At 35.3% G+C, this 13,201-nt stretch overlaps 1 protein-coding gene across 1 annotated transcript in view; it reads right to left on the bottom strand.

Annotated features, from left to right (window-relative positions):
- Positions 1-13,201, bottom strand: part of tenm4 (teneurin transmembrane protein 4) — a 580,630-nt gene that overhangs the window by 47,919 nt on the left and 519,510 nt on the right. The window contains exon 26 of the mRNA XM_030151937.1: positions 5,416-5,651. Within this exon, the coding sequence (XP_030007797.1) occupies positions 5,416-5,651 (236 nt within the window). The remainder of the gene's footprint in view (positions 1-5,415; positions 5,652-13,201) is intronic.

Below are 13,201 nucleotides of genomic sequence, written 5' to 3'. Positions count from 1 at the left end.
CGGCCCGGGGGCCAAATCTGGCCCGCCAAAGGGTCCAGTCTGGCCCCTGGGATGAATTTGTGAAATACAAAAATTACACTGAAGATATTAATCGTTTTAGTTCAGGTTCCACATACAGACCAATTTAATCTCAAGGAGGTCAAATTAGTAAAATACTATCATTATAACCTAGAAATACTCACAATTCAAAATTTTTCTTTGTGATTGTAAACATTTTCATGTCATTTTACTGTATTTACACTAAAACAGAGTATCATTTCACAAAAACATGAATAACCTAAACAAATATGAGCATTTTGAAATGTCTGAAGTGCAAGTTTACCAATATTCTGCCTGTTATTAAATGTTTTGTGTATTTGTAGATTCACTGTGATCTGTAAGTTGTAATTTATATGTGTAAATGATGAACCAAGACATAATATTGTTAAAATTACACTTAGTTTTCTTAAGAAATTTCAGTGTGTTCATCTTATTTACATGGTTTTAAAGGATAGTTGGTAGATGTAAACATTTTCATTGTATAATTTTACTTTTTTTCGCTCTGAAACACAGGTGTCAAACATGCGGCCCAGGGGCCAAATCCAACCCGCCAAAGGGTCCAGTTTGGCCCTTGGGATGAATTTGTGAAATGCAAAAATTACACTCAAGACATTAACAGTCAATGGTTTTACTTTAGGGGCCATAAAAAGCCCTACTTTAGTCTCAAGTGGGTCAGATCAGTAAAATATTACCATAAAAACCTACAAATAATGACAATTCCAAGTTTTGTAGTGTAAAAAAGTGAAATTAGATGAAAATGTGTAAATTTACACACTAGCCTTTCACAAAAAATATGAAAAACTAGAAATGTGTTAACAGAAGTAAGTGCAATTTTCCTAATTTTCTGCAATTTACTAAAGTATTTTGAAAACTTGCAGATACATTATGATCTGTAAGTTGTAATGCACATTTACAAATGATAAGCAGAGGCAGAATGTAGTTAATATTGCACTTATTTTTCCTTAATAAATTTCAGTTTTTTCATGGTTGTTCATGTTATTCAAATTTTTAAAAGGACAGTTTATAGATGTAAACGTTTCCATAATGTAATTTTACTTTTTCACTATAAAACACATTGAAATGTTTGGATGAGTTGGCATTATTTATATATAACACTGGGTTACAAAAAAATGTTTTTTGCAAGTTGTCTAGGTTTTTTCAACTGAATTAGGACCATTTTGCACCGCTAAATCCAAAAATGACATCTGTTTTTCTCAATCAGGTCAGGTTTTTTTGCTAATTTGATTTTAAAAAATTTGATCTTCTCACAAAATTGATTACATTTTTGTGACTTTATCAGTTGATTTTTTTATATAGTTCTCACCCAAAATAGGTTTTAAGAGAAAAAAAAATCATTTTCTAACAGGATTCCTGTTAGGTACAATGGTGTATTCACCGCAGATGTAGCAGAATACGTCAGGCTTATTTTTGCAAGATCTTCTAGTCGAAGCCATTTCATTCACCTGTAATATTAAAAAAAAACAATCATAAATTGGCAAAAGTAAAATCTTCAGAACTCGTTTATTGCAAGAAATAGGAAAGAATTTTGTATCATATGATGTGAAAATGCCCATAAATGTAAGCAAAAATGTTAAAAAGCCAATATGTAGCATAGTTCAGAAAGTTGACCTGATTGAGCAAAATTAATGTGATTTTTGGATTCAGCACACCAAAATGATCCTAAATCAGCTCAAAAAACTTAAACAATAAATTTGTTGTTGACCAGTGTTATTATGTTATTAATTCACTGGTCCGGCCAACTGCAGATCATACTGGGAGGATATGGCCCCTGAACTCAAATGAGTTTGACACCCCTGCTCTAAAACATAGAAGAAAGTTTGGAGTTGACATTATTTATATATTATTATGTCATTATTTCACTGGTCCGGCCCACTTCAGATCAAATTTGGCTTAATGTGGCCCCAGAAACTAAAACGAGTTTGATTCCCGTGCATTAGAGGCTTCAGAACCAAATACAGAAATGACATTTGTCGTGACGATGTTGTGAAACTGATACGTGGAATTTCCAAAGAATTGAGCTACAGGCAGCCGGTTCTCTACAGTTACTGCTTGTGGGTTCCCATCTGTAGTTGCTGAGTAACGTAGGCTGTAACCATCAGACGCTCATACACACGGGCCTTGTTCCCTCCGTCATCTTAGCTCAATGCTCGTACAACAAAGACCTGTGAAGTCAGCGCCGTTGCCTCTTTTGCGCCTTTCTCATGCATCCGACTATTCTTTATTCGATACCCCCCCCACCCCCAGCCCACACACAGACACACAAACACCCTCTCGCTGCCACACACTCGCCCAGCCACCCACGTAATATCACTTGACATGCCACTCAAGGTCGCTCAATGATTCCAGCTCTGTTCATCCCCTCTGTTCTTGCCATTAGGCTGCTCCCATTTCCTATCTCACCCCTGGGGCCATTGTCTGTAACATACATTAGAAGCTTTCACTTCCAGAGGGATGATAGGGCCATTAAATGAACAGCCAATGACAGACAAAGTGGCACCTCCCTATTAGCCGTGTCGCCTCCCAGTGAATACGGAAGACGACTTAACCAAAGTTGAGCTTTGTCTCACAAAGGCAAGAATAAAACACAACAAGGCAACACTTTTCCCGGTCTACCCTGATTGAACAGCGTTTTCCATTGGGTTGTTTTAGATGCTTTACGGTCAAACATCGTGTTTATCCTGTTACGAAAAGGAACCTGTTGATATTCTTTGTGTAACTGATGTTTGTGAGGTTACCTGAGGCCATTTACTCATTTTCATCTCTCAAAAGACTTATTTTTAATCCTAGGTTTAGAGCAGAGCTTTTTAGACGAGTATTCACATGAGGAGTGAGTTATTCATTCCCCGAAATGATTCCTAAATCATTTTTCATACTTGTACAGCTGTCCGTCCTGTTGTAATGAATGGAGTTTTGATCTTTTATGGAGACAAAAACAATAATAATATTCGTTTCCTGCTTCTAAAGTGGGCATTTAAGCTATTAAAAGGCCATTTGCAAATGAAATTTACCCTAAATCTAACCTTTCCTGAGCTATTCATCACCATTTATTATAATATGCTCTGAATTTTCCAGTTAAAAATCTACCGAGCACGTAGAAGTTCATAAAAGTTCAGAGTTAATTCAAAGGTTATTATATCAGAACAGACAAAAAAAAGGAAGAAAAACTGTTTTATTAGAGAAAATATGAAATGAATTGAATGTAAAATCCTTTGTCAAACTCCATGGGTTTTACACAAGACTCAATGTTGTAGAAGATGACACTGTTGCTTTGTTCACTATGGAACCTCTGAACGTCTAAATGGGTCGTATCTGATGACCATGAAAATATTACAAACTGCATTTTACTGCAATTATTTAACACCAAAAGACCTCAAACTATTTGGGGGAATTTCTCCCTCTACATTTAACTTTATTTATCACCATTTATTATAATACTATCTTCTACCTTTTGCATCTTCCTGTGAAAATGAGATATTTAACTATATTTAACCCTATAATGCCAAAGTATCATATTTGATTCATGAGTTGTGTAGCCTTCTACATGATCAGTGTGGTTATTTTTTCTTGAAAAATCTGATGTATATAATTAGATACATGTAATACACAGATAATCCACCGGGGGGGGGGGGGGGGGGGGGGGAGATTTGTTCACAAGAGGCCTTTCCAGTGACACTACAAGACTGTCATTAATGAGGAAGGAGGCAGAACTTTGCCAAGTTTAATGAGGAATTATCAATCTGTTAGATATGTTTGTGTTATATTATGTTTTTGTTTGTTCAAAAATAATAATATTTAAGCATTGAGACCTGATGTACCAAATATGATACAAAATTGAAACTCACACATGGAAATTGATATTTGAAATACATTTTGTTTTGGTTGTTCAGAAGGACCAATAAAGGCTCCAGTTTCAAAGAACTGGAATTTTCTGTCAATGATTTGATGGTTCAGGCTTTACAGAGTTAATTCACTGATCATGGAGATGTTCATAAAAGCTCAGAGTAATTAAAAATGTATTATCATGTCAGAGAAAACTGGAGACAAACGGACTTTTTCAACAAAAAATATGAAACTATATGGGTTTTACTGGTGAATCAATGTTGCAGAAGATAATGGTGTTTTAATGGGTCATATCTGATGACCATAAAAAGATGAAAAACTACATTTTACCTCAATTATTTAACACAAAAAGACCGAAAACTATTTTTGGGAATTTTTCCCTCTACATTTAACTTTATTTATCACCATTTATTATAATACTGTTTTCTACCTTTTACATTTTTCAGTGAAAATCAAGTACAAACTGACTTTTCAACAAAATGTATCATTATGTAAAAACAAGCATCTGCAACTACTGTCATTTAAGATAAGATAAGATAAAATAAGATAAGATAAAATAAGACAAGACAAGACAAGACAAGACAAGATAAGATAAGATAAAATAAGACAAGACAAGATAAGATAAGATAAAATAAGACAAGACAAGACAAGACAAGATAAGATAAAATAAGATAAGATAAAATAAGACAAGACAAGATAAGATAAGATAAGATAAGATAAGATAAAATAAGACAAGACAAGACAAGACAAGACAAGATAAGATAAGATAAAATAAGACAAGACAAGATAAGATAAGATAAAATAAGACAAGACAAGACAAGATAAGATAAAATAAGATAAGATAAAATAAGACAAGACAAGACAAGACAAGATAAAATAAGATAAGATAAAATAAGACAAGACAAGACAAGACAAGACAAGATAAGATAAGATAAGATAAGATAAGATAAGATAAGATAATCAAGACTTTATTGATCCCACCATGGGGAAATTTCACAGTTAACAGCAGCAACATACAACACACCAGTGCAAAGAAAAAGATAAGTGAGAAATTAAATATAAAGGAAAATGAGATATTTAGTATTTATATAAATATTCATCAAACTACATGGGTTTTACTGGTGAATCAAGGTTGCAGAAGATCACCATGTTTAAACATCTAAACGGATCATATCTGATGACCATAAAAAGCTGAAAAACTGAAATTTTACCTGAATTATTTACATATATTGATAGTATGAATATATAAAAACTTCTTCAACGTTTTCAGTCAGCAGATGCTTTAGGTCACCAGTGACTGTTTAAGTCTTTAAGGGTTAATACTAGTGGGGTCTGTGATTGAGCTTCTTTTTGTGCTGGCCTGAAGGAACTGCAGGTTTTGCCTTTATTTTTCACCCCTGGAGTTGGCTGCTTATGTTGTACTGGTGTTGCAAGAATTAAAATAATGCCGAGGCAGCGTTTTGTTTTTTTTTTTTTTTTACCATATTAAGAATGTAGAGTTGAACTTGTGCTCACCCTGAGTCTTCGTCCGTACACCGTGACTTGGCCTCGAGCCTGCTCCTTCCTCTGCCTCCACTCCACCAGGTTAAGGCCGTTGTCGATGGCCAGTGTGACGTTCCTCTTGCTGACCGTGGGGTTAACCGTCCCTGCCAGCAGGTGGGGCTCCGTGTGCAGCGACACCTCCATCCCGTTGGCCAGAACGAGCCGCAGCGAGCCATCCAGACCGATGAAATAACTGTTCCGAACTTGATCTGAGGATGCGGGGAGGGGAAAAAAAAAAAAAAACCAAACACTTATGATTAAGAATACCCGGAGAGAAATGTTCAAGGCTTCTGGTGTTGGATGTAGAAGGACTGCATCTAATATTCATCTCAGCTAGACACAAACATAATGACCTAAAATGGCTGCTCAGCAAAAAGCAAGCCTTTAGTGGCAGTATTTAACAGAAACCCTGCGATAATGTTGGGTCTGTGACAACAAAGATCAATAGTGAGAGGTTTCACAGCGCCAGTAAAGTTTTACAGCTGTTGCAGCAGCCTGGAGGATAGAAGGGAAATGAAAACTATCAAAGCTGCGAGCTCGCCTGTGGCCACGGAGAAGGCGAGGTGAAAAGACGTAGAGTATGCACAGACCCACGCACAAGAACACACATATTTACAATAAATCTCCGGCTGTCGGTTACCGTCCCCAGGTGACGACTGCCTGTGTTCCAGCTCCAGACCAGTGACTAATGCTTCCACTGAGCATCTCATGTACATTCATCAGAGAACGCCTCTTGTCACTACACTGACAGCGACCACGATGGATGCTATTCTCATTAAGGACAGTTGGAAATAAATGGCTCATCAAACACAACATTAATTAGTCGACTTCATTTTATAGATTAAAAAAAAAAAAAAGAAATGCCTCGTGTTCATACACTATATGGACAAAAGTATTGGGACATGTTGAATTCAGGTGCTTCTGGGCTACAAAACAATAATGACACACAATGATAACAATAAATAATATAGTTTTATTTTGTGATAAATATCATTGCATCGGTTGGTTTTTGTTATCTTAGATGTATTTTACTTAATTTCTCTCAACATTGATTTTTTTTTTAATTTTGTTTTTTTTATCCATGATTATGATTTCAAACATTCTACCTCTAAATTTCTGAAATATTTTTCATGCTTTGACTGTAAATAATAGTTTTCTACCACAACTAACCATCTATTTTTTTCATATCTCACTTAGGAAGAGAAATCTCACATTAAACTTTATGGAAATATTGATGTTTATATCTCAAATCTGCATGAACATGACATCTTACAGAGGTCGACGATATAGGTTTTTCTAAAGCTGATGCCGCTTTTTAAAAATTTGATCAGCCGATGCCCGAATTCTACAGCTGATTTTTGAGGCCGATATTTAAAGCCAATTTTTTTTTTTTTTTTTTTTGAAGCAAATTGACCGTAAAATACGATTGAAACACTGAGATAATTAAGATTTTCATGCAACAATATAAATGTAACCATAAATACACGTACACAGGGTTCTCTTTTAACATTTAGTGAACTTCAGGTGCTGCCCACACAGGTGCCTGATCAAATATCTTATAAGATTTTTACTACTGGTCAAATATCGGCTTGCAGAAAAAAATTAAGACTGATAGCTGATATTGAAAAAAATCTATATATCGGCCCAATATATCAGTCTACCTCTACATCTTACAGCTGTAGCCATGATGTGTCCCAATATTTTTGACCATATAGTTTCTAAACATCAATATTTCCTTAAACTTTAATGGGACGTAATTCTCCCATTAAAGAGTGAAACGTGAAGAAAGTAGATGGTTAATTAACACAACTAAGCAATGCAATGCAATGATATTTATCACAATATAAAACTACAGTCGCAAAAAAATTATTAGACCACCCCTTGTTTTCTTCAGTTTCTTGTTCATTTTAATGCCTGGTACAACTAAAGGTACATTTGTTTGAACAAATATAATGATAACAACAAAAATAGCTCATAATAGTTTAATTTCAGAGCTGATATCTATCCATTTTTCATGTTTTTCTTGATAATAACCAAAATCACATCAGTTCTTACATCAATATCTATGGCATTGTACTGACAAAAACAGTGCTTTTAGGCATTCCATGTTTTCTTTTCTGTCTGTTTTAGTCACATGATACACACAGGAGTTAGTACTGGATTGCAAAACCATTGTTTGATGGTCTAATAATTATATCTGCAACTAGTTTATTTAATTTAATTTAATTTTAATTTAATTTATTTGCACAAAATAAAACAGCAATAGAAAAAACAACAACATTCAAACAAGTAACAAAATTGTGCAGGAGAGGTTAGAAGCCAAAAAGAAGGCTTATATGAATACCTCCCCCGAAATGAACAATACACAAAAAAAAAAAAAAAAAAAAAAAAGAATTAAAAAATACAATATAACTGAAATAATAAACTAAAGTAAAAACAATAAAAATGTAATCCACATTACAAATCATCAAATACAAATCAAGTATAAAGATCAATATTTCCTTAAACTTTAATGGGATATTTTTCTCCCATTAAAGAGTGAAATGTGAAGAAAGTAGATGGTTAATTAACACAACTAACCAATGCAATTATATTTATCACAATATAAAACTATATTATGACATTTGACGTTATTGTTTTGTACCCAGACCCTGTTAGAAAAGAAACACCTAAATTTAATGTGTCTGTATATATACAGAGTGGGGAAGTAAAATTTACAATATTTTGAGGCAGGGATTGAAAGACAGTGTATGACCAATTAGTTTATTGAAAGTCATGAGAATTTATTTGCCACAAGAAAATTGACATCATAGAAAATGTTTTTATTCTACAGGGTGGGGAAGCAAAATTTACAATGAACATTTAGTTGTTTTTTCTCAGCAGGCACTACGTCAACTGTTTTGAAACCAAACATATATTGATGTCATAATCATACCTAACACTATTATCCATACCTTTTCAGAAACTTTTGCCCATATGAATAATCAGGAAAGCAAACGTCAAAGAGTGTGTGATTTGCTGAATGCACTCGTCACACCAAAGGAGATTTCAAAAATAGTTGGAGTGTCCATAAAGACTGTTTATAATGGAAAGAAGAGAATGACTATGAGCAAAACTATTACGAGAAAGTCTGGAAGATACTATTAAAGAAGAGTGGGAGAAGTTGTCACCCGAATATTTGAGGAACACTTGCGCAAGTTTCAGGAAGCGTGTGAAGGCAGTTATTGAGAAAGGAGGAGGACACATAGAATAAAAACATTTTCTATTCTGTCAATTTTCTTGTGGCAAATAAATTCTCATGACTTTCAATAAACTAATTGGTCATACACTGTCTTTCAATCCCTGCCTCAAAATACTGTAAATTTTGCTTCCCCACCCTGTATGTGTCCTCCTTCTTTTTCAATAACTGCCTTCACACGCTTCCTGAAACTTGCGCAAGTGTTCCTCAAATATTCGGGTGACAACTTCTCCCATTCTTCTTTAATAGCATCTTCCAGACTTTCTCGTAATAGTTTTGCTCATAGTCATTCTCTTCTTTCCATTATAAACAGTCTTTATGGACACTCCAACTATTTTTGAAATCTCCTTTGGTGTGACGAGTGCATTCAGCAAATCACACACTCTTTGACGTTTGCTTTCCTGATTACTCATATGGGCAAAAGTTTCTGAAAAGGTATGGATAATAGTGTTAGGTATGATTATGACATCAATATATGTTTGGTTTCAAAACAACTGACATAGTGCGTGCTGAGAAAAAACAACTAAATTGTTCATTGTAAATTTTGCTTCCCCACCCTGTATATATATATGTGGTAGCAGTGATGTTAGACAAACAGTTGAGCAGAATGAGTTTGCTGTGTTTTCCTTCTGTCCAGAACACAGCAGGATGTGGTGCTGCTGAACTGCTGACACAAGAGGAATGTGCAGAGGTAGCGGGGCTGACCCTGCACCATGCCTTACCTCTCTCCATCATACAGATACTTCAGGGGTCAGTTACAGGCCTTTTGGGGCAAAGCTGTCCAAAAGGAGGCCTCTGGGGTCAGACGGAGCAGGAAATACTGCTGCACAGGGGACTTCACACTTCCATACAGTTCAACAGAGACTGATCTGCCCTGCAGCGACATCTGAGGGGATGCGGTGTGTTTAAAGTCTGGGAAATAATACAACTGTACGCCTGGCAGTTACGTTAACACTCAAGATTTTTTTAAAAGTGAAAATGTTTTTGTTGAAGAATAAAAAGCATAGTTGCTATGTTTAATCCAGGACAAAACCTCCTGCTTTGGTGCGATAAGTTTGTTACCCCTGCGTAAATAATAGCAGATTCTGCTTTGTCAAGGCTGAAACCTGCTCGCGGCTTTAATTCTGCGCGACTCAGCTGCTTTCTTCTTCAGGGTGTGAAAAACGGTGGGCGCATAGACGGCTATACTTATGCACATTATTTAACACATGCATAAGTGCAAAGACATTAACATAAAGGTTCCTGGAAACTGTCTTTTTGAAAACATCATCAAATGTACAGGGGGTTCATGAAAAGCTGGAGAGAAAAAATGTGTTCAAAAAGCATTAAATAAGTCAAAACTGCACTGCCTGCATTTACAAAAACGGACCTAAACTCCAGTCCTGTGTAAAAGTCTTTGGTCACTGTTGGGTTTATTGGTTCAGGTTAGTTTTAATGACCACACGTATGAATTTTTAAGTCTCTTCTCTTTTGTTTTATTCAGACAATATGAGATTTACTGCATTCATTTTTAATTATTTTGTACCAGGTTTCAATCAGCCCTTGGTAAAAACATCTTACTCTTTGCCATGAGAAAGGACATCACATTAAATATCTACTTCTGCCTGGACAGGACACACCACTCATGTATTTTTACTGTGCACACATATTCCCTGCGTTTTTGTAGTGTTGAAAAATACACATGTATGTTCATTACAGCCCTGCAAAAACAAAAAGATAAAGGGTTTGTAGGCCTATATTTTTGGTGAATATTTACATTTTTCCTGCTGGTGACACTAACTATATTTCTTAGAATGCTCTGATCAGCGTTCCTGCAGGGTCTTAAAAAGTCTTGAATTTACAAATCTGCATTTACTACCTTAAAAATGTCTTTAAAAGGTAATAAATTTAATATGGTAGGTCTTAATTTATGTTGCCATAAACTTGTTAGCTGTATTGTGTTTAAATGTGTCCGGGAAAGCCACCTGTTCCAGTCTGACAGTTTATATTGAAATTAGGAACCAATTATCGTAAACTTTGCAGCCCCTGGTGAGAAATAACTCACGGCGTTGGAGTAAATAAATACATTTTCCTAAATTCTGAGTCACAAAGTTTTGCCAGTATGGCTGTGAAATGGACATTAAAGGAATGATATTTTGCTTTTTTAAATGGAATTATGCATTTTAAAACATTTTCCTGTGGTTTAAGTAAACTGTAAATATTCTGCTTGGGTCTGAATTCTTCATTAATTCAACTCCACAGGTCCATCTTCAACCCTATTTCTGAGTAATGACACCAGAAAGGTGGTTTTGAGCGCTGGCCCTTTAAATGCAAATGAGCTACTTCAGGCCCCGCCCCCTCCAGGTTGTTAACTGTGCTGCTCTGTCCCGTTCAACCAGCAACTGAATATTTTAGGTAATCGGCTCGAAGTTTGGACGTATTTTCAGTTTTTACTACAACTGCTGCTGCTGATAAACAATTATGTCGTACTTGGAGAAATGTTCATCGGAAGTCTTGACCTTATATGTACAAATGTTGGGATATAACTAGTTATAAAGCATAACAAATTAAGAGGGAATTAAAACAGGTTGTAGAAATCCACTCGATTTTTGCCAAAATGAATATTGATGGTCAGAATATGAAAGCTCCTATCTGAAAAAAATCACTTTTTTCAGGAACCAAAAAAAAAAAACCGTTTAGTTTTATTATAGTATGGTCTTTGTTAAAGATATGTAAGCATATTCTACTCTTCTCAGACTCTCTTTCTATATTATGTGTTAACAATATCATCCTTGTTCTCACCATTTAATGGGAAAACTCAAAATCTAAAAATCTGCAGATAGGAGGTTTTGTTTTTTGGCCATCGATATAAAGATAGCTTTGCAGCACCTGGTCCTTTAAATGCACATGACTCCAACCCCTTCCAGGTTGTTGACTGTGCTTTCTTTCTCATTCAGCTACTTGTGTTTGTTAATGCAACCGACAACTAAACATTTTAGGTAATCAGCTCAAAGTTTGGACATATTTTCAGTTTTAAATACAACCGCTGTTGCTGATAAACAATTATGTCGTACTCGGAGAAATGTTTGTCGGAAGTCTTGACCTTATATGTGCAAATGTCGTGACGTGACTAGTTATAAAACATAATAACATAAGAAGAAATTGAAACGAGTTGTGGAATTCCACTCGATTTTTGCCCAAATGAATATAAGGATAGCTTTGCAGCCCCTGGAGGGTTCAAATTCAAACTGTATGAACTATTAGGGTCCAAATACACAAATAAATGAACCAAAGACTAATAAAAGTGGGTTTAGCAAAATATGACCCCTTTAAATTCTGTTCTAAGTAGTCTTAAAAAGTCTTAAATTTAACTTGTAGAAACCTGTAGGAACCGTCTAATGTTTTTTTGCTATATTTTATCATTTATCATTAATATTAGTATTTTTTCTTTTTAAAATAGCATCATTAATCACATACTACAAAAAAAATAGATGAAAACTAATCATTTTCAGACTAAACTAGGAAGCCCACTTCATCACATACACATCAAATACATAAAAATGAACAACTACTACAAAACTCTTATAACCTTGGTTGCAATTATTTGAGTAACCACAGTGAACTTGGTGATAAAGGCCAGATAAATCCAAATAACCACAAAAGAATCAGGACAGACAGAGCATTTATGTGTTATGTGATCCCCAGTTGAAAGCCTACAAAGCAGACCAGAGTGAATTCATTACCAGCAGTGGCCTTGGTGCCACTCTTCAAACAAACAGATGTCTGAGACAAGGTCACAACATGGTGGTGACCAGTCCACTGAACCACACTGGACCAGAAACCAAAGCGTGTCACCTTCTGTATTAGAGGGTGGAGGCATTTTCCAAAATAAATCAAATATTCTGAAGCGGAGGGCGGCGATGGGGGCAGTGCTTAAAAAAACCGAGTGATCAATAAAATGATTGGTCGCGCACAAAACACATATAAGATAAACACTGGGCCTGAGTCCGCCCTCATCCTGCCTCTTCGTTACAAAACATCCTAAACCTGGAGGAACTCGGCCACCGGCATTTTATGAATCGCGCTCCGTGACAGAAAATCGATATTTGTTTCCATTCTGGTAAATTGGAGCTCCACTACACATTTTATTAAAAACACAGAGGCTACAAATACTAATGTAAATATGTTATGTAACTGAAATTTACTGTCAGATGATATTTTCATTAAAGGTCACAAATCAGAAAAAAAAAAAAAAAAACGACTTTATTTGGTCTCCTTTCTTTGCTTCTTTGTTATTTTTGCAGATTACTTGAAACTTCATCCTTGATGGAGGCAAAAAGAGTGGAAATCCCAAAGTAACTGGACCGGAATCTGCATGTTTCAGATTAGTAAAGCAGCACAGATAAGTGAACAGTGGATCAGCAGCCGATGGTAACGTTCTGGGCCTGTACTGATACTGGTATTTTCAATGACAAGTTGGCTGATAACTGATATTAATGTTGTTTTCCCTGTGTTTTGTTTTTGGTATTTATCCCCTTGTTT

The sequence above is a fragment of the Sphaeramia orbicularis genome, chromosome 13 (genome assembly GCF_902148855.1).
Source record: "Sphaeramia orbicularis chromosome 13, fSphaOr1.1, whole genome shotgun sequence".
Classification (NCBI taxonomy): Eukaryota; Metazoa; Chordata; class Actinopteri; order Kurtiformes; family Apogonidae; genus Sphaeramia; species Sphaeramia orbicularis.
Note: the sequence above shows the minus strand (reverse complement) of the source record. Positions and strands in the feature narration are given on the sequence as shown.